The 26,813-nt window shown below is 36.4% G+C and overlaps 1 protein-coding gene across 1 annotated transcript in view; it reads right to left on the bottom strand.

Annotated features, from left to right (window-relative positions):
• Positions 1-24,476, bottom strand: part of LOC126010978 (cytochrome P450 2J2-like) — a 31,868-nt gene extending 7,392 nt beyond the window's left edge. The window contains exons 1-6 of the mRNA XM_049774598.1: positions 24,279-24,476; positions 13,615-13,777; positions 9,567-9,716; positions 9,047-9,207; positions 6,471-6,647; positions 3,313-3,454 (exon numbers count right to left, since the gene is read on the bottom strand). Of these exons, the coding sequence (XP_049630555.1) occupies positions 3,313-3,454; positions 6,471-6,647; positions 9,047-9,207; positions 9,567-9,716; positions 13,615-13,777; positions 24,279-24,476 (991 nt within the window). The remainder of the gene's footprint in view (positions 1-3,312; positions 3,455-6,470; positions 6,648-9,046; positions 9,208-9,566; positions 9,717-13,614; positions 13,778-24,278) is intronic.
• Positions 24,477-26,813: the final 2,337 nt, after the last annotated feature.

Genomic DNA, 26,813 nt, shown 5'->3' with positions numbered 1-26,813 from the left:
TTTTTAAAGGAATCTCCATATTGTTTTCCATAAAGTCTGTACTAGACGGCATTCCCACAAGCAGTGAATAAAAGTTTTTTTCTCTATATATTTTCACCAGCAGTGATTATACTTGTTCTTTGTGATATCTGCCAGTCTCTGTTGCATGAAATGGTACCTCATTCTTGTTTTGATTTGCATCTCCCTGATCATTAGTGATGTGAAGCATTTTTTTCATGTGTCTTTTGGCCATTTGCATTTTTCTTTGAGAATTTTCTGTTCATTTCTTCTCCCCATTTTTTGATGGGGTTAGATGCTTTTTTTCTTGTTAAGTTCTGTCAGTATAACTTGTATATCTTAATAATAGCTCCTTATTATTGTTCATCTCAAGGAATATTTTTATTTCTTCCTTGAATTCCTCTTTGGTCCTGCTACTGTTGAGCAACATGTTGTTTAATCTCCAGGTGTTGGATTTTCTCCATCATTTCTTTCTACAGTCAGTATTGATCTCTGTTGCATAGTGATCTGATAGGGTGCTTCTAATAATTCTTATATTTGTGACTTTTTGCAAGTTAGGTTTATATCCTAAGGCATGGTCTATTCTGGAGATGATTCCATGTGCACTTGAGAAGAATGTGCATTCTTCTTTCTGGAAGTTGAGGGCCCTATAAAAGTCCATTATCTCTAGTTCTTCGAATTTCTCATTTAGGGCTCTTATTTCTTTACCAGTTTTCTGTCTGGTGGATCTATCCAGTGGTGATAGTGGAGTATTGAGATCTCTTACTACTATTACATTTTCTTTGATATATTTATCCAGGTTTGCAAGCAAATGCCTTACACATTTTGCTGGCTTTGCATTTGGTGCATAAATGTTGACCAGAGTTAGTACTTTTGGCTCTAGTGTTCTCCTGATTAGTAAGTAGTGACCCTCTTTGTCTCTGATCACTTTCCTGAGGTTGAATCCAATTTGGTTGAATATAAGAATGGCTGTTCCATTTTTTTTGTTTTTGCTTTTTCCCCTATTGGCTTGAATAATTGATTTTCATCCTTTTATTATAAGCATGTACTTGTAGGTTTGTTTCTTGCAGGGGCAGAAATCTGGATTTTGTTTTTTGATTCAAGTTTCTACTATGTGTCTTTTAATGGGAGAGTTTAGTTCATTGACATTTAGGGAGATTATTGAAAGAGAGGGCTGTTGGGCAGTTGTATTGTGTAGGGTGGTTGTTGTTACAATTGGGGGTTTAGATTGTGTAATTTATCTCTAAGTAGATCATTTAGAATTTTGTTTGTGCAAATAATGCAATTTTTTTTTGTCTGAGAATGTTTTTGTCCTCCCTCCCATATGAATGAGAGTTTTCTGAGTAATAGATTCTAGGTTGGAAATTTCTTTGATTTAGTCATTTACATATGTCATTCCACTGTCTTCTTGCTTGAGTTGTTTCAAATGTGAGATCTGGTTTGATTCTTATGTTCCTTCCTTTGTACTTGAGGTTTTTTTATCCTGTATTACTTAAGGAGTTCATCTCTCTCTCTCTTTTGCTATTTGTATTACTATATATCTTGGTGTTGATTTATTAGGGTCTATTTATTAGGGACTCTTTTCACCTCTTGGATTTGTACCAGAGCCTCTTTCCAGAGGGTGGGAAAGTTTTCTGCTATTATTTCCCTGACCACTTGTTCTTCCCTTTTTCTGTTTCTCCCCTTCTGGTATTTCTACAATCCATAGAGAATTGCTCTTGTCGTTGTTCATTAAATACCTAACTTTTTCTTGAAATGCTTTACCTTTTATTTCCTTATTGGCATCTTTGTCATTTTTGGCTTGTAATTTTTCTTCAAGTTCTTCTATGTGATTCTCCAACTTTGTAATTCTGCTACTATGGCTTGCTAAAACATTTTTTATTTACTTTAATTCCATTTGTATGGATTCTCTCTTTAAATTGGTTGATTTGTTCATTTATGGATTTCTTGAAGTCTCTGGATAGTGAATCTTTTATTTCTTTTGCCATGGCCTGCCTTATTGCTTTTAGGTCCTCATCTATTGGGCTTGAGTGTTTTGGTGGGCTTGGAAACTTGCTAGGATTTCTCTCCATAACCCTGGTTGTTGGTGTCTTGCTTAGTTTATCTATATTTCTTTGCATTTGGTGGTTTGGTTTGGAGTGTACTGCCTTCAGATTTCAGCCCTCCTTTACCACTTGTGGCATGGGGCTAGTGCCTTCTCCAGAGTGCAACTCTAGGTGGATATGATGGTTGCGGTTGCTGATGTTTGGCCCCGCCCTCAAGACTCCTCCCTCATTTTACCTGCCTGAAGGCATAGGTCACCTCAGCCTTGCCCAATCACAGCAGTTTCCCCTCACCCTTCGCCTTTCAGAAAGTATGGCGGAAGTCTGGTCCTGTGTCAATTTGCTCCTCCCCCTCTACTTGTCAGATGGTGTGGTTCCTGGCTGATTGCTCCTATCCCCACCCAGTAATGCCAGAGTGCTGCCTGAGCTCTGCCTGTAGGGCCTGGTCAATTTCAGCCTCCCTCTCTACTTGTCAGAAGAGGGTTCCTGGCTGATTGCTCCTGAGCCCGCCCAGTAATTCAGATTCTGTTTTCCAAGTGTTCATATTACTCTAGAACCTGTAGAAGGCAAGAAAGTCAGTCATGTCTTTGAATGGGCTACAGTTTATGGGAAAAGATATAATTTGTGTGAGAAGCACCATAATGATGTATTAAGTCAATTCTAATCTTTCCAAAAGGAGTGAGAAAAAATTTCAGAAGATATTATATTTGAACAGATTCTTCAGTCAGAGATAGTAGAGAAAGAAGGATGATTCAGTGTTGTAGACAAGGAAAGAGCAGGCATGCTGGCTCCATGATGGGAGAAAAAGACCTCTAACTCAGGGAGGACACCATGGAAGGTGTGTGTAACAGAGGGAGGACTTGAAGAATGAGGTACATCAAAGGATACGTTTTCTAGGCTGAGCAGTTTATCTACAAGGTATTTGTCTACAATATATGAGAAATTGTTATATAAAAGGAGGAAAGGCTAGAACCCAATTTTCTCTGAGAACTGCACTCTTTCCTGAAACTCCTTTCAATGCCAATTCTGATTTTTATACTCAGAATTTTCTGAGGAAAGAGATTCTTAACTGTGTTTGCAACATGTGGGGATCCAGCAAAATACCTGATTGAAAATGTGAAGAATTTGGTTATTCTTTAGTCTGTATGGATGACCTATGGACAGAATGAAGTAATTACCCATTCTTAAAATCTCTCCTTGGCCCTAACTTTGGAGAAGTCTCTTTCAGAAAGTACGTTTCTCTCTTGGCCTAGGCACCCTTTCAGACGCTCACCTTGGATGTCTGGGTAGAGGGCCATGTAAAGCAGAGCCCAACGCAGTGTCGAGGAAGTCGTCTGTGTTCCAGCGATGAAGAGGTCCAGTGTAGCACAGATGAGGCTCTCTTCATCGAAGCTGGAAGTAGTGTCCCCTTTATGCTAGAAAGTAAAATGTTTCGTGTGTTTGTTTGTTTGTTTGTTTTTTAACAAAGATCATGGTTGTCACAGCCCTGTGCGCTTCATACTAAGAGGAAACATGGAAGCAAACAGCCCAGAAAAAAATAACATTTCCTCTTTAGTTTCTTCAGAAACAAGAGGCTTACCTAGGGACATTATCACCATCATCCTACCACAAAAGCAGGAAACTTAGAAGCTTTCATAGATGAAAATAGAAAATTTCTCATTTGGCTCTATACTCAGGGATCTCTCACTCCTATGTTTGGAAGACCACTTTGGTGATAGGATGTGAGAATCACTTGGCCACGTGCAATACCAGCATTTTAACCCTGGACTCTCTCAGGTCCTTCCAAACAATATTTTTGCATGTTTACTTTGAAATAGATATTAATACAGAATAAATATAAATTATTGGTAAAGGGGGTAGACGACTTCCAATAATAGTCACCTAAATTCTCATCTTCAGTCTCCTGTTTTATAAAATACAAGTATACACACAAACATCCATCAATAACTACATCTATGGCAAATACTCCTACCATTTTCATAAATTCACAGTACTCATTTATTTCTAGTAAGAATCTTTGATTTAATAAGCCAGTCTCATAAAACTCCATCATCATTCCATTATTCCTTAGGAAGGATCCATTTGTGAACATTTTTCTTAAGTGTGGTTCCACACTTGCATACCAGATAGCGAGTTAAATCTCTGAGGAGAAATTAATGTTTCTAATAATGTGATGTTAGAACAGAAAAATAAAGAAAAGAAGGGAAAAATTCCAGAAGTTAGAGAATTTCATACATATATGTTATTGCATGTTATTATATATTTTATTATTATCATTATTATGTATTAATAGGGATTGTTCACCTTGAAAATAGATATCAATATTGGCCTTTTCCCTGATTTTTTATAAATGATAACTATCAAATATCTTGAGGCTAAACTGTGGTGTATGAATTAGAACTTGTATTTTAATTGGGCAATGAATGAATATGGAGGCAGATAATTTACATGAATAATAAAACAGTGACTTAGGGTAATGGCTACTTTTCTTAATTTTTTTGTACAGATAATTTAGGTGAGAATAAAGGTAGAGTATAATAAAAGAATCAATAATTTCAGTAGAGGGGAAAATAATGCAAAAATTCCAAATCTTGTGTACTACAAAATAAACTAATAAAAATTTTCGTGAATGAGAAAAAATATCTTCTCACCATATACTCACACATATCTTTGAAGAATATATAGGCCAACAGAAACATGAAAAATGCCCATATTTCAGTCCTATATGCCTCTAGATAAAAACAAAATAACTATAGGAAATTGACTTGTAGACACAAGGTAGAAGTTAGACTTCATGCTTGTGACTGAATATATTATTTTTCTTTGAATTGTTTACATTTTTCACCTAGTTATGTACCAATAAATATTCTGTAAATAGCAGTTTATTACAAGGATGGTTACAATATACATTTCAAATAGTTTTTCATGATTTTTTGAGATCATCGGTGTAATATTTTATATATATATATTTACAAATACAAATATACAAAAACATCAAAAAGAAACAAAATTAAAATGGAAACAAACAAAAAGTTCCCATCATCATGGATCATTACAAAATGTAAATCAAAATAAGGAGATATCATCTATCATCATTGAGAATGGCTTATATTCAAAAGTCTGAAAACAGGAGATGAGGAGATAGCACAGCAGTAGGGCATTTGCCTTGTACTGTACTGACCCAGGACAGACCTAGGTTTGATCTCTGGCATCCACTGATCCTGCCAGGAGAGATTTTTTTTAGTGCAGAGCCAGCAGAGTAAGCCCTGCGTGCTGCCAGGTGTGGCTCCCAAATAAAAATAAATAAATAAAGTTAAGAATTAAAAAAAAAAGTCTTGAAACAACTAGTGCTGGTGAGGTTATGAAAAAGAAAATTGTCATTTACTCTTCCTAAGAGTGTAAACTGGTCATCATTTGTGGAAAAAAAATACAACCTCAAAAAGTGGAAAATTGGGACTGGCATAACAGGACAGGAGTTAAAGTGATTTCCTTGAACACTCCTTGATTTCTAGCACCACATATGGTCCCACAAGCACCACCATGAGTAATCCTTAAGCACAGAGCCATGAATAAGCCCTGAGTTTGTGGATGTGGCTTCTCTCCAAAATTAAAAATCAAATTATAATATGATCCAGTGACTTGGATCTAGCACAATAAGAAAACAGAAGCAATATTTCAAAAAAAATACATGCACATAGATGCTCCTTATAGCACTAATTACAATGTCCCTGATCCAAAAAAATAAAAATTCCCCTCAATGGGTGAATAAAGAGATTGTGGTAAATATGTATATTTACTATATTAGGCACAATATAGGGAAAGATAATTTCCATGTGATGCCATGCATAAGTAGTATATAAGAAACCATGCAAGTAGATAGATATGGCCAGTGAAAAACAAACCCTTAGAGGTCTATCAAAACTTAAGTTGACAAGTGAGGGGAAGAAAATAGAAGGAAGAAATTTATGAGAAAGTGGAGACAAATATGGATGATGACAGTAAAGGGCTACTGGCAATTTAGTTGTAAGTATTTTGCTGTTACATTGCCCACCAAGGCATAAATAGTAACAGCACAGCATGGTTAAGCATTTACTTCAGTACTAATAATTTTAAATAGAAGAGAAAAAATATCAGTGTTTGGGCATACCCAAAGCTGAAATCAACAACAAAATTCATGCCTATATTTTTTACTCATCAATAAAGAATTAATGCCAAACCCACAGTTTATAAAATATTATTTATTTTATCAATCTCCTACACTTATCACTGGTATCTGTGATTTTATCATAATTGTATAAAAATACCCTTGCAGCTGTGATTTAGATAAAGGTTTTGTTATGACAGTTCATAATCTGTTACACATCAATAGAAACTAGTTTACTCCATTTTATGCTTAAGAGTTAAGCCTAGGAACAACTTTGGTCTTCTCACCTTTTCCATTTCCTTCAAATAAGCATCAGTAAAGTCTCTTGTTTCGTTGGGATTCCAATCTCTCTTGTGGTTTTTAATCATTTCAGCAATAAACAATTTCATATTTTCCCAGTTTTTAAGGAGTGTTCGGTGAGGCCCAGGAAGTAAATCAAATATCCTTGGGAGTACATTATAGAACTGATTGAGAAAAAGAAAATAATCAGGGAAACAATGTAGTACAATATTTTGACACTTCAACACAAGAGTAATATCTACTTTCTTTTTCTTTTACTTACTTCTGTTTAAATTAGAGTAACTATTCACTCTTCCACCTCTCTCCCAACTCTTTGCATGCAGAACACTTCATCATTTCATCTAAGGTCATGTTTTCATATAAATTGTGGGGGAGAAATGCTATTTTTTATTATATATTTTGAAAGAGCTTGAGAAATATCTGTAGTAAGACTTTGAATGCATTAGTTAAACCATGTGGGCGTGGACTTTTTCTTCTTGAGATAGTGGAAAGTATTATTTCAGTTTTCTTTCTTATGAGTTACTGTTCAATTTTTCTTCTTTATTCTGATTTAATCTTGAGAGGGTATATGATTCTATAGAGTCATATCTTTATGTATTCAGCTTAATCACACAACATTGTTCATAATAAATTTTAATCTTTTGCTTTTCTCTGAGATATCTATTGTAATTCATTTTTATAACATCAGTATCTTTGATGACCTTATTAGCATAACTAAATAATTATTAAGTATGCTAATTGCTTGAAAATTTGGGCCCTTATGACATTTGCCTTCCTATTATTTTCTTAATATTTCTATCATTGATTTCTGTCCCTTTCAATTTGTTTTGTTTTACTTTGCTTGGGGAACACATTGTTGGTGCTCACAGGTTACTCCTGGCTCTGCACTTGGATTATTCCTTATATGAATCAGGCGATCATATATGATGGTGGAAGTCAAGCTGAAGCTTGATATGTCAAAGCAAGTAAATGCTTGATTCAGTTACTACCTCTTTGGACTATGCTTTATTAGTTAATTAATTAATTTTTTTTTTGGAGTGGTGGGGAGCAGACCCTCCCAACTTGTGCTCAGGAGATCCAGGAGGAACTCCTTTCAGTGTTTCTTGGTTAATTGGTCTGCTGTTTTGATGCGAGGTCCTGAGAATGCTGAGTTACTTAAAAACTGTTGTGCAGGAAATATTTGGGCCATACTGATGGTGCTCTGGGACAGCACATAGAGATGATAAGAAAAGAAAAATATCATTGAACTACCCAATTACCCACAAGAATTAGAAGTAGCAGAGGTAAATTAAAGAAATCATTGTCAGAGCCAGAACTATAGCACAATGGTAGGGTGTTTTGCCTTGTACATTGTCAATCCGAGATGATCCCCAGCATCCCATATGGTCCCCCAAACCTGCCAGGAGCGATTTCTGAGCACAGAGCCAGCTGTGCGTGGCGCATAATCAAAACAAAACCAAACGAAACAAGATAGTCATGGCAGTAGTAATCCATTAGGTCCTAAAAATGTGCCAAAATCAGGTTGATTGCTTTAACAGTCTTGGTGTTATGAAGCCATATACTTCAAATATATGTATCAAGATGCTTGACAGAAATAGAGTTAATCCATATTCTGGATACAAGACAAATGACCTCAATTTACATGAGATGCTTTTTCTCCTAGAATATTTCCCCGAAGATTTTCCAAATCCAGAAAATTAGCTGAGATACTAAAAAAACTGAAAGGAGACTACACACATGACTAAATGGACGCAAATTGAGTCTTCTAAGGAAGGGGTTATACTTGAGTCCCAAGATCTACAAACTGCATAATTAGAAGATTGAGTCCACAAGAAGACCAACTGAGTTAAGAATATTTAAGCATCATTTACAACAAAATTTGCTTACAAAATGAAATAAATGGGCATGTTCATATGAAGAATTATACAGTATATTGTATAAAATGCTCACACATTTAAAAAATATAAATTGGCATGAACTCCAACAATAAATAGAAGTATGCATCTACAATAAAACACTACTTTTAATATTATGGGATTTTCAAAAAAGAACAACAAATAAAGATAATCTCAGAGCAATATGTAAAGTAATAAATAAATGACAAGTGTAACTGTGAGAGAGAAAATGGGGATAGAGGACTTGGAAAGATATGTATTTGAAATAACCAGCTTAAAGCCAAGGGTAATATTGTATTTTAAAATCAAACAATATAAATAAATTATAAACCATGTAAAGTTTTATGTTTTTCCTGAATGGTATAAATGTAGTTTGGATATAGTAAATATTTTGACAATGTTATTTACTAAAGAGAGCATATGGCTAGATTATATTAAAGTCTATTTTAAATGTTTGTTCTTAAGGGCTAGGGAATTAGTCTAGTGTATAAGCTTTCGTATTTGAACACTTCTGTTGTAGGTTAATTCTCAGTAACATGCTAAGATTAACCCCTAGAAGTGGCCCCCAAAACAATAAACATTTCTAATATTTATCTGATAATGGGAAGACCTTATATGAGTTCATCTGATACAATATCTTAATCAATATATAGAGCAAGTACATTTACCTGGCACCACACAGAAGTTTCCAAATGTACGATCTCATCCATCATCCTTAGAAGTCCCTGGAATTTTTCATCCTGATACTCAAAGCGCTCCCCAAAGGTGACATAACAAATAATATTGGCAACTGCATTGGTGATCTTGAAGTGAGGGTCAAAAGGCTGTCCTGGAGGTGAAAGAAGTGTTAGATTCTCTAATTTTTTTTAAAGGAAATATCTACATACCTTATAACATATTGAGTACAGAATCATGCATACGGCTCTGATTAACACATCCCATAGAGAGAGTCTGGTCCACAAAAGACACTTAGTCAATAAGAAAGAAGTAAAGGTGAGTATAAATCAATGGTGTGATTATTGCTTTTCTTCTTGTGCTTTATTTTAGAGCTCTACAAGTACAAGGTATAATTAGAGTTCACTGCTGTACCATAGTGTTTTGCGCATAGGGAGCGCACTTGGGCAGATATGCAACTATGCAGTGATTAAGTGAGCACCAAATCCTGTACCTGCTCTGTGAAAAACTCACCATCCTCTTCCTTTGTAGACTGGACAAGGTAGTAGGCCTCTTCTTGAATACGTTCTTCCAAGCCCTTTTTTCCTAAACCAAAGTTCTTTAGTGTTGTCAGGGTGAACCTTCTTTGCTCCTTCCATATCTGGCCACTAGAAAAGGCCAATCCTTGGAAAAGTGAAATCAAGATTATGTTATTGTATTTTTCCACAAGAATATTTGTCATAATGATGCTTTCTGAATATGTGTTAGGAAGGTAGAGTGTAAAGAACATCGAACACCAAAAACTAGCCACAGAAATAATTCCAATGCAACCAATATAATGAACAGTATTCTTTGATTATTCGTAATACTAGGCTTATTTTATGTGCATTATGTGTTTTACCTCTGATAAAGAACTCTTTGTGATAGGTACAGTTATTCCTTTCACCCATCATCTTGAGATGAAGGAGTAGAATATTAGTTACATAGTAAACCTTGCTAGTGATAGCAAATTATTATACAGCATTAAAACTTAAGGTTTGCTTAATTCATGCTTTATGACTGATATAATACTCATGATTTTATGATTTATTATGTATATAAATTTAAGCATTTGTATTTTGATATACTAAGATGTAGATTTTCTTTAATGGTCTTTAATACTGAAGGAGTGACTCAAAAAATCAAATGAGACGATATAATGTCTGCAGAAGAAATAACACAAGCAAATGAGGAAACAACTATCTGGGTGTATCCAAAACACCATGATTTATTTTTCAGCAGAGGTAATGGCACAATTTAACTTCTCTTTCACAACACACTTTCTCTTCTCCAAAAATCTGACTTTTGCCTGTACCATATCAGTTAAGAAATTCTTTGTGTTTTTGTGCCCACAGATAATTTTCAGTCATGTTTTATTTGATATTGCAGTTAAGAGAGACTCCTCCTGACATTGTCTTATTATGAACCTTAAATTTCTTTTTAATGACCTTAAATTTCTTGATTTAACTCTTCATTCTCTGACAGTAAAGAATGTCTTATAACTTATCCTGTTTCCTCTCTACCAGCATTTGAAACTGTGCTGTTTTTCAAGCTTAAATCTTTTCTTGTCACCCTTTACTACATTTGTAAGAAATCATATTGACTCCTAAAATGCCATATGACATCTATTGATTATGACCATCTCTTTATGGTCTCAGTTTTAAACACAAATCTGAGTGCTTGATTTTATTTATTTAAAACTCATTTACAACTCAGCAGATTAAAAGCCAGTGTTTCTTGGTGGCACTCATGATTTTCTCCATATGATCCCTGACAATTGAAACCAACAACCATGTTTTACTCTAAATATTTTTTCTTTATATCTTCTATATAATTGGTACCTCAATACCTCATTATATTCCCAATGTGGTTATCACATCTTATTGAATTTGTTTTCTTATCATCTTAATTTAAAGAATCTTTTGTTAGCATCTTTTATTAATCTATTATTTTGCCATTTCTTGACCTCCTCTTGTTCCAACTACTACCTTCTCTCTATACTGCAACATACATATCAGTTTCTAAATTCCTCATGTAAAACGTGTGTAAATGATGCTGGTAAGCATCCATCAGCTACTTCAGAAGAGTAACTGTTTATTGTAGGTGGTAAATGGATATTTATATTAGAAGAGAATAGTGTGTGGACTCGATGTCAACCAATCAGGTAGGATGTTAGAGGATATAAAAACAGGGTATGGGGCCGAAGCAGTGGTGTAATTGGTAGGGCATCTGCCTTGCACTTGACTAACCTAGGACAGACTGTGGCTCCATCCCCCAGCTATCCATATGGTCCCCAAGCCAGGCGCGATTTCTGAGCACATAGCCATGAGTAGTCCCTGAGTGTCACCAGGTGAGGCCCAAAACAAACAAACAAACAAATAAATCCCCCAAACAGGGTGTGTCCTTCTGTGTTTAAAGAAGAAAGGGTAAGGATATTAGGGAAAGCTAGGTATGTGTTCTGGGTGTTAAAAACGGGTGTATGCTTAAGGTGATTAGTTAACATATGTGTAAGTCTTTAAAAAGCAAAATTATTTCTAATAACTCCTTTGTTTTAAAATTTATTAAAGTGTTTTGATTAAAAGGATAAAAAGCTATATGCTTGGGCCAGGGCAATAGTATAGCAGGTAAGGGGATTGCCTTCATGCAGCTAATCCAGGTTTAATCCTTAGCATTCCATTTGGTCCACCAAGCTTGCCATGAGTGGTTCCTGAGTGCAGAGCCAGGAAAAACACCTGAGCACCATTGAGTGTGGAGCCCAAAACAAACAAAACAAAAACACAACAAATCTACATGCTTAATAAGTAATTACACCAATGAATTCTGAACAATTTCCACAGCTTCCTCCACTCTAAATTATCTCCATGTAATTCTTGTGTTTACCACATTGAGCATCGCTCAATTCTGGAAGCTTATTGACATTCTTCCTACTTCATAGTCATCTCTTGGCTTATTACTTCTGATGCTCTCCTATTCTCTGCTCTCATCTGTCAGCTCTTATCTTAGTAAGTCCTGTTTTGCTCTATTATGTTCTATTTACAGTATTTTTCACACCATCAGAAGCACTTTTTACCGCCCAAAAGATGAGGGAACTGTGTCTTATGAAGCGAATACCACCTGGAGCTGAAAACTAGAAGAGTACTTGAAACTTAAAGTCTCTCCATTTGTAAATGACAGTCATAATGATTCTTAATATCATGTTGACTGCTGTTCACTTAACATGATTGAAATATTATTTTGTTATATTTTATGAAATATTTTAGCACACTATTTGCTTTAGAATATCTGTTTTCTTGTTTTCCTTGTCTAAAAACTATGCACGTCATATGGTCAGGTGCGTCCTATAGAGCAAAAATTGTGATATATATTGACATTTCTTCCCTTTAATAAAAATGGTCATTTATTTAATGCTAGATTTCAGTGAATGAAAGAATTAAATGAGATCACCCAAGTTTGAATGCTCACAATTATTTAATCACAATTGTCTTTCTAAATAGAATGTAAGTAGTGTAAGGGTATGGATTTATTCATTTTACCTGTCATCATATTCCTCATGCCTAGTACTTAATAGAGCAGATCAAAAAGGTCATGAAGACATGAAGACTAGATAAATAAAACATTCCAAAGACAAGTTTGCAAAATACGAGCAAAGTTTATCATTCAGAATCTTATTTAATAATTTCAAGGCTTCATAGAAAATTCTTATAATAGAGATTAGAGGGCTCAAAATATCCTGATATGTATGTTCTATTTTTTTGGTGGGGGGTGGGACGCATACCTGGCAGCTTTCAGAGGTTACTTCTGGCTCTGTGCTCAGAAATTGCCACTGGAAGGCTTTAGGGGACCATATGGGATGCTAAGAATCGAACTTGGGTCCATCCTGGTTTAGCATCCTCAGTCATGTACAAGGCAAATGCCCTACCGCTGTGCTATTGCTCTATTCCCTGTAGTGTACATTCTTAGTGATCAAACATTGGTAACTAGCCAGTTAGACAGCAGGAAATTTCTATGTAAGTGCTGAAGGAAACATATCTTAATCCATTTTCCTGGGAAGAGAACTGAGGTAGAAAAATGGAAAGCTCAACCACATAGCCTTTTTCTGTGACAAAAGGCATGTTCTTTTAATCTATAAAAACAGCCAGAATAGGGGCCAGTGAGGTGGCGCTAGAGGTAAGGTGTCTGCCTTGCAAGCACTAGCCAAGGAAGCACCGCGGTTCGATCCCCCGGCTTCCCATATGGTTCCCCCAAGCCAGGGGCAATTTCTGAGCGCTTAGCCAGAAGTAACCCCTGAGCATCAAATGGGTGTGGCCTGAAAAAACAAAACAAAATAAAAACGAGCCAGAATATGTTCATATATGAAGTGCTGTTTCTCCCCTATCTCTGACTCTGCAAAATCTTCTGAGAGGAAGCTTTTGGCAACTATTCTTGGCAAAATTTATAATGAGCTTCATATCTGAAAATTTGGGAGGATGGTACTCAGATTCTTACGATTAGAAAACCACTTGAATAGCACATAAACACAACTTAATTTGGTTCAGACACTTACCCTTTCTCTTAAAGGACCGCTCATGAATAGCGGTCATAGGACGGTTTATGAAGTGCTGGTCCTGGTGGACAAGGGCTTCTTTGATTAAGGGTAATCCACTCAAAAGGACTATGTGCATGCCACCAAAAGGCAGGCTAATAACATTTCCATATTTCTTCACAATCTGAAAAACAGTTCAGTAGTCAGAACTGAATATGCAGCTTTGTACAAGTGGGTAGCTGGATGGAAGGGGTGTGTACATCGGAGAGTATTGTGCATCTCCTTCCTAGCTACAGCGTGATCTGAGGACACATTTTCTCCATTTTCCTTTCTTCTCTTTACATTTTAACCTAGATTTATTCTGTAACAGGATATGTATATCTTTTTGATATAATTTTTTTTAATTTTAGGGCCACACTTGGTGACGCTCAGGGACTAAGCACTCAGAAATCGCTTCTGGCTTGGAGGACTATATGGGACATAGTGGATTGAATGGAGGCCCATCCTGTGTCGACCGCGAGCAAGGCAAAGGCCCTACCACTGCGCTATTGCCCTAAAAATCACTTAATAATAATATTTATTATTATGAAGATATGTGTTATTCATATAATAATATGCATAGCCAGTACTATATGCATTGAAGAATGCAGCTTCCATCTTAATATATGGCTATTCCTTATCATCAAACTTCTGTCACGACATGCTCAAATTCATTTTCTCTACCTACGCCAATATAATTATTTTATTTAAGCACCATGGTTACAAAATTCTTCATGGTTAATTTTCAGTTTTAGAATACGTACCAACCTTCTCCGGTGCACATTTTCCACCACCTTTGTCTCCACATTCTCTCCCATCCACTTTCCCCTTCATTTACTTCTCTCTCCTTCTTTTTTTTATGCTGTGGTTTGCACTGTTGTTACAGAAGGGTTACCATGTATATCACTTTATCCCATTTCAATACCCAGTTTTTGTCCAGAGTGATCAGTTCTAAATATTATTGTCACAGTGGGCCATTCACTACCCTACCTACATTCATGACTCTTCGTTACAAGCTTCCTGCCATGGGCTGGTTCTCCTGATCCTCATTTCTATTGTACTATTTAAATGTATTTATTTAAATGTATTTAATTGTACTATTCTAAATGTACTATTGTACATTCCTATTGTATGGATATTATTACCATGCTTTCTTTTAATATTCATTTTCATATACTTTATATAAACTGTCATTATTTTCCTATTGGAAATATTTCATACTCTCATTACTGACACCAAAGGGGTAACATTATTAATAGAAACTTGTGATTCTTCAACATATTATTTTTTGGGGGGGAACACCTGGTAATCCTCAGGGGTTACTTCTGGCCATGTGTTCAAAAATCTCTCCTGGCTTGGAGGACCATATGGGATGTCAGGGATCAAACCCTGTTATTTCCTGGGTCAGCCGCATGCAAGGCAAGCACCCTACCTCTGCGCTACCACTCTGGCCCCTTCTCTACATATTCTGTACTTTTCTCACTCTCAGACATTTGTAGCATTCAGAGCTTCTTAAGTTAGTGGCTTTGGCTCTTCACAAGTTAGGGGCTCCTGCTCTGTTATCAGGGGCACTAGCTCTTGGAATGTTATGTCTTCTAGCTCTCGCCAGTTTTGGAACTCCAGATAAGCTTCCAGTTTCTGAACCTTATTTTCTTTTTCTGCCAAGATTTCTTACAGCTTAGAGCTTTTCTGTATAAAAACCCTTTGGCTGATAAATACAGGCTATAGATATCTTTACAAAACATGCTTTCATAAATTTAACCTACAAGAATTAAATGAACATCTCTGTATCCTTAGAATGATATATGATGCAATAATCACCATAGATAAGTAATTTGTATCCTCAAGCATGTTACACAAGGTAAAGGGAAATAAATTTAGTGCTAGTCCTAATTGAGGAAAGCCAAGCTAAATTTTGTGGATGTATGGTGGACCAGGAAGGCATTTATCAATAGATCATCCCTGGTTAATCAGAAGAGAAGCTATTTTGAGCTACATATGTGCTAGATAATAAATAATTGATTATGGTGTGGCAAAAAGGGATAGAGAAAATAATCTATTAATAATAATCGGGGTAAAAGTGACTCTTGGCTGCCTGGCTTACTAGCTGTGGGGTCTTAACAAGTTTCTCATTCTTTATGGGTCCCCAACCATAAAAGGGTGAAAGCCATTCTTCCATGAAAAGAGCTCTGTTAAAAAAAAAAAAGGAGAACAGTAAGTGAAAGGCACTTTGTTTTACGATGCCTGAAGCACAGCCTTGAGCTTCTCTGGAACAAACCTTGTGAGCAAAGGGAGGTGGACACATTCATAGCAACAAAGAATTAGACTACATGGAAGGATATATGGAGGAATGACCTATGGCCATAGATTGCCCTGTGCCCAATTTTTAGCACCTTCCACTTTTATCTTTTATTTTAAGAGTGCCTAGGTACTGACCAAATTCTTTTCTGTCTCAGAATGTCATGGGATCTGTCTGACTGCAAATTGCATTTACAAATAGCTGAATTCCTTTTCCTGATCATTTATCGCACCCTTCCACCTCCATCTCCAAGCCTACACATTTCCATGTTGGCTCTAGCACCCAGAATTTTATGGTCCAAATCAGAGCAAATACAATCAGTTCAATCTCGTGACACCATCCTCAACACACCTATGAAAAATCACCCTGAACTTAATTTTTCCAAAGATTTTTAGCCCAGTGCCTATTATCAATCTCTTTTGTGTACAGAATAGTCTTTCTTGCTAGAAAGGTCTGAATCAAGGTTTCAATTCAGGATGCTCAACCATTTTTTTAAAAAAATGGCAGAATGTGCACCCGTAATAATAAATTTTTATTAAATTTTTATGAATGCCTTGATTAATTTTTGGTGCTTTCTCACAATTACTTAGTGTACTGTGCCAGTCATTCTGCCAATTGATGTATGTGTATGTGAATCTAAGACTTGAAGAATATCTGAAAGAATATATAGTATAAAGTATTGGCAAAACAATGCCTTTAAAAGGAAGATATAATGGAACCAATGATTAATGGTTAAAATTAAGCTGTTTGAGCATCTAAGTCAGTCTTAACATGTGAATGAAAAAAAATGAAGGAATGACATAAAAGCTATATGAAAAAAAGCAGTAATCACATTCAGAGAACATAGTCCCACTTACATATTGTATTTCAATATGCATATATATTTCAAACATAAAATAGAGCAAAAATGTTTAGAATAAAGAAAAATAGAAGATATTACTAGTGAGATCAAAGATTAAAGCCTAGTTACCGGACTTGTAGAGTTGAGATCAATTCCACTTTATCAAAGTCCTAACCTTGAGTCAACAAAACAAAAAATAAGAGAAAAGAATCCACCAATTCTTACCCAGAGGTAGTTTTCCTTGAAGTCTCATGAGAACAAATGGTTTTTATGCTTTTATATTTGTGTGTGCACATAGTTATCATTGTATTGAAAAAAGAATATATGTGGGTTTATATTTTATTTTATTTAAATTTTCCTCCAAAATGTATGTTGTATTTTTTAAAATTTCTTGGTTCTCTAACATTTCCTATAATATAAAGTTCAATAAATGAGAATGATTATATTTTAATAAAAAGGAGTCTCCAAAGACATATGTCAAAGTCCAAGAAAGATATTGCTGAGTGTGTATGTATTGCAATGTTAGGATAAAGGTACAAAAGAAAATTCTTATAAAATTGCATTTCAATGTATCTCAGTAGAAAAGAGTAAGGATTATAGCAGGGAAGGCACTTGTCTGGCACGTAATTGACCTAAGTCTGATCCCTCATCCCTATATGGCCCCTAAGCACCAAAAAGAGTGATGCCTGAGCACAGAGCTAAGGGTAAACCCTGCCACTATCTGTTATGAACTTCTACAAAAAAACAAACATAAAAGCTCATAACTTAAAGGTGCCATCAAGAAATTGAGAATATTTTTACTCATTTTATATACTATTAGAACTAAAAATATAACATTTATTCTAATTATTTAACTCAATGTATTTGGTATTTTAATAGGTACCTGATGCTACAAGTTTTGGTGCCAGAGGCCAGAATTCCTGGACATAAATATCAGACAAAGCAACCAGGTTATCTGAGCTAGACCATTGGGTAATTCTTTTTTTGTAATTTTTGTTTTGGGATCACATCTAGTTGTTCTCAGGGTTTAGTTCAAATCTGTGCTCAGGGATCTCTTCTACTATTAATCAGGGGACCACATTTGAAACCAAGGGTTGAACCAAGGTTGGTTGAATCCAAAGCCAGAACCATTCCTCTAAGGATCCCTCAGGTAAAAAATTTTAATATCTTTATTTAAGCACCATGATTACAAACATGTTTGTACTTGGGCCTCAGTCATAGAAAGAACACCCCCTTCACCCATGCAAATTCCCACCACCAATGACCCCCACCTTCTTTCTCTTACCCACCTAATGCCTGTATTCAAGTCAAGCATTCTACTTCTCTCACTCATCAACATTGTCATGATAGTTCTTAGTGTAGTCATTTCTCTAGCTAAATCCACTACTCTTTGTGGTGAACTTCATATTGTGAGCTGATCCTTCTGGTCCTCATCTCTATTGTCTCTGAGCATTATTGCAATAATGTATTTTATTTTTCATTTCTTTTTAATCTCATTTTTTCCAGGACCTCATGTTTCATGGCATAGAGTTTCTCAAAGTAGTCTTTTATTACCTTTTGGATCTCTATATTATCTGTAGTTATCTCCCCTTTTTATTTCTAATCCTGTTTATTAAGTTTCTCTCTCTCCCTTTCATTGTCAGTTTTACAAGTAGTTTATCAATCTTGTATATTTTTTCAAAGAAACAACTTTTGTTTGCGTCGATCTTTCAGATAGTTTTTTAAGTTCCACTTCATTAATTTCTGCTCTAAGCTTTGTTATTTTCTTCTGCCTACTTATTTTGGGTTCATTTTTGATCGTTTTCTAATTTTATAAGCTGTGTCATTAAGCTATTTATGTAGGCCCCTTCTTCCCTCCTGATGTGTGCTTGCAACTTTGATTTCAAGTCTGTGTTTTTTGACTATTCAGATGTGTTTCTTGTAAGCAATAGAATGCTGGATCCAGCTTTTTGATCCATTTTGCCACTCTGTGTCTCTTAACTGGTGCATTTGGCCCATTGACATTGAGATAGATAATTGTCATGGGATTTAGAGTCATCTTTGTGTAGATGTTTGGTGTGTCTTTAGGCCTGTCTTGACTTAAAGTAGACCCTTTCAGGTTTTCTTTTGAGGCTGGTTTTGAGTCTGTAAAGTTTCTGAGCTTTTGTTTATCTGTGAATCTATATATACTTCCTTCAAACCTGAAAGTGAGTCTGGCTGGGTGCAGTATTCTAGGTGAAGCATTCATTTCGAGGAGTTATGTCACTATATCCCACCGCTGCCTTCTGGCCTTGAGGGTTTCTTTAGACATGTCTGCTGTAAATCTTAAGGAATGCTTCCCTTTTTGATCTTGCTGCTTTCAGTATTCTCTCCCTATCTGTGGGATTCATCACTGTGCCTAGGATGTGTCTTGGGGTGCTTTCCTTTGGGTCTATTTTAGCTGGTACTCATTGGGCATGCAGGATTTGGTCACATGCTGTCTTTAGCTCTGGGTGTTTCTCTGTAATGATGTACTTGACTGTTGATTCTTCCTTGGGATTTTCTTCCTGGTTCTCTGGGACTTCAATGATTCTTATGTTGTTTCTGTTGGGTTTATAAAAGACTTATATTTTCATCTGTTCACATTCTTTGAATAATTTTTCCATTGCCTGATCATTTGCTTTAAAGTTCTTTTCCAATCTCCTCTGTATAGAGTTGTTTTGCATCTCATATTCCCACTCACTAATTCTGTCCTTTGCTGCTGTTACTCTCTTGGAGCGGCTTTCCATTGAGATTTTTATTTCATCTACAGAGTTTTTAAGTCCTGTTATTTTAGTTTGAAGTTTTCTAATTTCTGTCTTTGTGGTCTTTTCTGCTTGATGTATGCTTTCTTTGAGTTCTCTGAATACCCTCCATGTTTCTACTCTAAACTCCTTATCTAATGGCTAACTAGGTGGTTGATACTGTTAGGGTTATCAGAGCTGACATCTTCATTATTTCCCATAGCCACACTTGTAGTGTGGTTTTTTTCTAAGTGTTGTGGTGGGTTTCATGGGCCAGAAAATTGTGCAACCGTGAAGCTCCTCTGTCTCCACCCTTATTGAGTGGAGAAAGCTTACCCTGATGAGATTATGTTCACTGTTGTCTTCTTGGCTGCTTCACGCAGTAAAACAGAAAAGCCAAGAATATTTTTTATATGGAGTTATGTCTCAAGTTGTTTATAGAGCAGAGGTAAGATCAGCAAGTTCTTAGAGCACTGGCATGAAGTTAACCAGTCTGTTTCCATCCAGTTACTTTATTTGATTTTTGAATTACACTTCTTAACTTCTCAGGGTGTTAGTTACTCTCCAGAACTAGTAAACTGGAATATTACAAGTTCTGTATCATTTAATCTAAACGATGACATTAAAATAGCTACAAATTAGTATGTTTATTGACATGCTTGGGATTGTACTTTAGACAAAGGACACTGATAAGATATTAATAAGATAATGGCAAAGTAATTGACAGGAATAAAGTGTATTGATAAAATCTACTAATCATCAGGTTTCATGAGTGATTCTGTTACAAGTCAGAGACAAATTTTCTTAAGTTTGTTGCTGGAAATGTCTGAAAAGATGAGGAGAGTGTATTCTGACTTAGTAGTAAGTTTATATTTGTTAGCTTTTTTTTTTTTATTGGGGAGAGGGCATACCTATCAGTGCTTGGTGAATGACTCATGCACACACTTCTAGCATCTAACACATGTGCTTCAGCCCCTTCCTTGGGATGGGCCTGCTTCTTAGCATGTAAACTAAATATGTCTACACTAGACCTTTGCAGCAGCAAGTTGATATCTTTCCTTCGTGAAATGGAGAAATGAACAGCAATGACCATTTATGAATTCTGTAAAAAGGTTCTAGGGAGGAAGAGGGGACATAATTTGGATTTCTACCCTTTATAAAGATATGTATGGAGAGATAGAAGAGAGATATAGAGAGACAGAGATAGAGACAAAAACAAAGACAGAGACAGAGAGTATAAGCAAGTGAGAAACAGTAGTGGGGCTAAGGCAATTTCCTAGTGTGGCGTTACCCCAGATTTGTTTATGGTCACTGCATATAGCCACCCTCACACTGTGATGAGTGGTCTCTAATACAGCCAGGCATAGCTTCTGAAAATCAGGATATTGAACCTACACACAAAATGAGAGATATAAGGATGCATCTATTTCCATGAAACAGATATGGGTAAGTATATGGCTTCCATATGTCTTGCAGAAGAAAGAGGCTAAAGGTTCCAGTTGTGTCTCTGCCACCCATCCCTTCACCCCCCTCCCCGCATTTTCACTCCTTCCAGCCTGTGCTAAGAGAAAGAGGAGAGAAGAGGAGGCTTTATTATCTACACTGACCCCTGACTATTTAGAACACCACCAAATTGATTTTATTCTAGAATAAAAAATTTAATACAGTGTTTAGCAAAAATATGACCATTTTATAGTCAGGATTATTTATTGCACTATAAACAAGGAGAATTTCAACATGAGTGAGTGGACATCAACACTGAGATGATGTGGATGTTAGAATAAAAAAGTAAGGTTGCTAATGTAGTGTTTTAAATATGTTTTGGTGAACATATTTCATAGAAGGTGAGTTGGCAGGAATGTTGCCCTGGTTTGAAGGGCAGTGTAAATTATATGACTGAAATCCAACTATGAACATTTCTGTAAGCATGGTGAATAAATAAAGAAATTATTAAAAAATAAGAAGGGGATGGGGCGAGTGTTGTGGGGCAAATGGTAGGGCATCTGCCTTGCTTGTCACTCTAGGACAGAGTGTGCTTTGATCCCCCAGTGTCCCATATAGTCCCCCAAGCTAGGAGAGATTTCTGAGCATATAACCCATGAGAGTCACCAGGTGTGGCCCCAAAACAAAAGAAAACAAGAAAAAAAAGAAGGGAGTCTTTTAAAAATATATAAGTATCTAAGGGATATTTTAGAACTAGAAATACAACTGCAGTGAAAATAATACCTTAATAGGAGAGTGGTAATAAAAGAATGACAGTGAGAACAAATCAAATGACAGTATCTAAATAAGAGAAAATATATTAAAAAGAACTTATATGGAGTATCTGGACATGAAAAGAACTTATATGGAATATCTGAACTCATATCTGAGAAAAAACAAAGACCTAATATTTTTGGGGGGGTGGCCACACCCGGTAATGCTCAAGGGTTACTCCTGGCTACGTGCTCAGAAATTGCTCCTGATTTGGGAAACCATATGGGACACCGGGTATTGAACCGAGGTCAGTCTTGGATCAGCACATGCAAGGCAAACTCCCTATGGCTGCACTATCATTCTGGCCCTTAGACCTAATATTTCTTTTTTTAATTTTAAAAGATTTTTATTTTGACAAAAATGGATTACCAATCTTTCACAATAATTTTTTAGGTACATAGCTACATTGAATCAGGGACATTCCCACTACCATTGTTGTCCTCCCTCCACTTTTTTCCAAGCATGCATCACATATCCCCCTCCTTCACTACCTGGGTTGCTAGTACAAGTGGTTCCACTGTGTCTAGCATATTGTAGATTGGGTATCAATTCTGTTGTTGTTTACTTTGGATTTGCTGTTTAAGTCTGATCATTTTTTTATTTCTACTTAATGTTCATACGACTGCCTGGACTTGGTACCCTTCATTATTTCCCCCTCATTTTGTGAGTAGAACAAGATGGTTCAAATTATGTGGTTTTGTTTGAAGGAAAGAAAATAATAAAATAAAATGGGGCAAAAATCAAACAAGCAAAAAATGGGAAGAGTCCTTCTAGAGGCTATAGATATCAATTTAAGAGAAGAAAGGAAAAAACAACAATAGTACTAAAAAATTTTAAAATAATCAAACAAAAAAACTCTAAAAGCAATAAAGACAACAGCAACATCATAATCACGGTCCTGAAATAAAAACTAAACAAAGCACACACACAAAAAAGAGAAAACCCATGGAAAAACAACCAACAAACAGCAACAGTAATAAAACAAAAAAAATTAATTTTCTTTAATTCCATTTGTATGGATTCTTTCATATCCTGTATAAATTCTTCTTTGAATTTCTTGATTTGTTAGTTTATGGATTTCTTGAACTTGCTGGCTAGTGATTCCATGATTTCTTTTGCCATGTCTTGAAATGTTGACTTTAGGTCTTCATCTATTGGACCCATGTGTTTGGTGGACTTGGGAACTTGCTAGGATTTGTCTCCATATCCCTGGTTGTGAGTGTCTTCCTTAGTTTGCCCATATTTCTTTGGATTTGGTGTTTTGGCATGGAGTGACTTGCTCCACAGGTCCAATCGGCCTGGGTCACCTGCTCTTCCCCCTACCTGGCAGATGGTGTGGTTCAGCCACAGCTGCAGAGTCTGAGGTTCACAGGTCAGCTGGGCCAACTTCCCTCCCTCTACTGACAGATGGTGTGCTTCAGCTCCCAGCTTCAGAGACTGAGCTCCACAGGTCGGCTGGGCCAACCACCCCTCCCCATCTACATGGCAGATAACATGGTTCTACCCCCAGCTGCAGAATCTGAACTCATCAGGTCAGCTGGGCCAACCACCCTTCCCAGTACCTGGCAGGCAGAGACTGAGCTCCACAGGTCAGCTTGGATCAACCACCCCTCCCCAACCTGGTGGACAGCGTTTTAGCCTCCATCGGCAGAGACCAAGCTCCACAGGTTGGCCTAGATCTAATATTTCTAATGCCAGTGTGCAAAGGGTCTTAAGAAAAAAGAGTAAGAATTATTTGAAGAAATAATAATAGAAATGCTCTCAAATTTTATAAAAGAAAACCTGGAAATCCAACTTAAGAGAATGAGTAAATCAACAAAAATATTTGAATACCATAACATATAACTGGGCTGGATTGATAGTCCAGGAGAGCTTTTGCCTTGCAAGTGGCCTACCATATTTTATTCTTAGCATTTTATATAGTACTCTGAGTATCACCAGGAGTGATTCTTGAGCAGAGTCAGGTGTAAGCCCTGGTTGCTGTAAGATGTGAACACAAAAGAAAACTAAAACAAACAAAAAGCCATCACAAAACAATGCAGAAGCAAAACCTCATAGTGCAATAAGGAAAATAAAACCCCAAGGCAAAGAACATTTCTGGAAAGCAGGTAGAGTGTAACAAGTCTAGCAAACACTTATGTAGCTCTTAATTAACAGAATCAGGATTAAGCCCTGATTACTGTAAGGTGCAGACTCAAAACCAAATCAAAACAAACAAAAAACTACCACAAAACAAAGCAAAAACAAAAACAAAAAACCCACAGTGCAATCAAATAAATAAAACCCAAAAGCAAAGAACATTTCTAGAAAGCAGGTAAAGTGAAAAAATGTCTAGCACACCCTTATGTAGCTCTTACTTAATAGTTCAGTGACCTGTTTGCTTCACTTTTCCAAAGAGCAGGGACCAGGCAGCCAGAGCAAAGTTCCCAGTGGGTCTCCTGCTCCTTTCTCCAGCCTGGGAGATGGACTGTTCTCCAGCCCAGTTAGTCCCTTTTCCCTCTGCACCTACCTGCTGGACCTGCAAGTGAGACTTCCCAAAGTCCACGCGGAAGAAGTTTCTCAGCATGAACAGGGTTGAGGGCCCTGGTGGGCAGTTTTTGGGCCGCCGTTTTCTGAAGACATAAGCAAAGAACAGAAAGACGATTGTTCCCAGCAGGAGAGAGTGCACGTGGAGCACAGACCAGAGCAAGGTCCCCAAGGAACCCATGACCCTCAGGTTGGCTTGCAGTGAGGTTTATTCTGCTCCCAGTGTAAAATCTAAGTAGAAGACAGTTACTGCAGTCACTGCCTCCCTGCTGCCCCGCCTATCCCACCCCTTTTTACTTGCTCTTGGGAACACCCTCAGTGTCTGAACTTTCAACATCTGGTTGGAGAGTGTGGTAATGGAAAAATTCATGTATTAAATATTGCTACTTACAGTTTGTAAACCACAGTGCCCCAAATAATTTTTTTTTTGTTTTGTTTGGGCCACACCCGTTTGATGCTCAGGGGTTACTCCTGGCTAAGCGCTCAGAAATTGCTCCTGGCTTGGGGGGACCATATGGGATGACGGGGGATCGAACTGTGGTCCTTCCTTGGCTAGCGCTTGCAAGGCAGACACCTTACTTCTAGCGCCACCTCGCCGGCCCCCCAAATAATATTTTTAATTTGAGAATGCAAAGGAAAAAACAATATCAACAAATGAAGAAGAAATGAATTAGTCCGATAAGATGGCAATATTACATTGGATATTTCAATTATTTTACATTAAAAAATTCAAATTCTTATTATTTTAATAGTTGCCAAAATACTTTTTATAAGAGAAAATCCTATATTACTGAGCTTTAAAACAAAGATAAGAAGTAAACATTTTCTGAAAACTGAAGGAATTTGTTGCCAAATAGATCTGCCTAAGAGAAATATTGAGGAAATTCTACAGAAGGAAGAAAATATACATCATGAATTCTAAACTAAATTAAGACTAAACTAATGTTAGAGAAATAAAAATGTTAAAACAAATATTCTTTTCATGGTGGACATCTCCTAAGTGATGGTTGTGGGGCTCATTGTCCAGTTTTGGTCTTGAAGAGCCAAAGTTATTAAAGGCCATGGCCTTAAAATATTGGGTGCTTGGAATTGGACAAATGCAGAGGTTTCATGCAATATCTAGGATCACACAAGAGTCACTAACATATTTCTTGTATCTCCTTTTCTTATCTCTGTTCTTTCATTTGCTTTTACAGGTCATAATTTGTTCAAAATAAAAATAAGAGTCTGGGGACAGGAATATGGCTGTGATGGTATTTATCATCAGGATAAATTTGTTTATCAGGAATATGGGTGTGATGGGTGTGGTATTTATGTTCATGAGATACCATTATAATAGTTATTATATGTTATTTTTTCTAGTCACACCAGGCAGTACTCAGGATTACTACTGACTCTACACTCATAAATCACTCCTGACAGGCTAGGGGGACCATATGAAATGCTGGGATTCAAACCACCATTTTTCTGCATGCAAGGCAAACACCCTACCTCCATTCTTTCTCTCCTGACCCTATAAGTTTGTTTTTTAAATAAATTAAATAATTATTATTAAATTGGCTAGGAAAAGAGAATACACACACAAAATAGTGAAACTGAAGCTTTTCTAATATAATTTTCAACTCAAAATAAGCTATGACATATAGATAAGGCTTAAGCCTAGAAATATCCTGGAAGATATAAAGAAAGTGCTACTTAATCACAATGGTAATTTTTGTCTTTATAACCTTACACATTTTTGTTTTTTAAAAGAAGGTAGCCTTCATTTCAGCAGTAAATATGCCTTAGGTATATGCCTTCTTTGATTGTATTTTATCCTATCACATGTATACTACCAAAGTAACAATATCTCATATCAATATTGTACTGACAATTTTCTATTTTTATCTCCTTCTATCTCTGGCAACCAAAGTTGGAATTAAAGATCAGAATCCAAAAATTTATTTGGGTTTGCCTTAATCTATGTTATTTTCTCAATAATTAATTTTGTAGATTACCAAAGAACCAAAAAATAACACAAAATTGAAACTTTGAGATATATCTCACTAAAAACCTTTGTTCAGCAAAGAAATGATAAACAGATGAAAAGGCAACATGTGGGAGGGGTAGAAATATAAATAACATAATAGGAGATTGATCCAGGACAACCTGTCTACAGCTGGGGGCTGAACCACGATGTCTGCCAGGTAGGGGGAGGGGCTTTTTATCCAGGCCAACCTGTGAAGATAGACTCTGCAGTGGTGACTGAACCACGCCATCCGTCAGGTAAGGGGAGTGGCAGTTGACCCAGGCTGACCGGACCTGTGAAGCAAATCACTCCAAGCCAAACCACCAAATGCAAAGAAATATGAGCAAATTAAGGAAGACACTAACAACCAGGGATATGGAGAGAAATACTAGCAACTTTCCAAGTCCACCAAACACATGGGTCCAATAGATGAAGACTTAAAAGCAACATTGCAAGACATGGCAAAAAAAAAAAAAAAAAAAGAAAGAAAGAAATGGACCAGAAAGTTCA

This window comes from Suncus etruscus, chromosome 6 (assembly GCF_024139225.1).
Source record: "Suncus etruscus isolate mSunEtr1 chromosome 6, mSunEtr1.pri.cur, whole genome shotgun sequence".
In the NCBI taxonomy this organism is placed as follows: domain Eukaryota; kingdom Metazoa; phylum Chordata; class Mammalia; order Eulipotyphla; family Soricidae; genus Suncus; species Suncus etruscus.
This window is presented reverse-complemented; position numbering and strand designations above follow the sequence as displayed.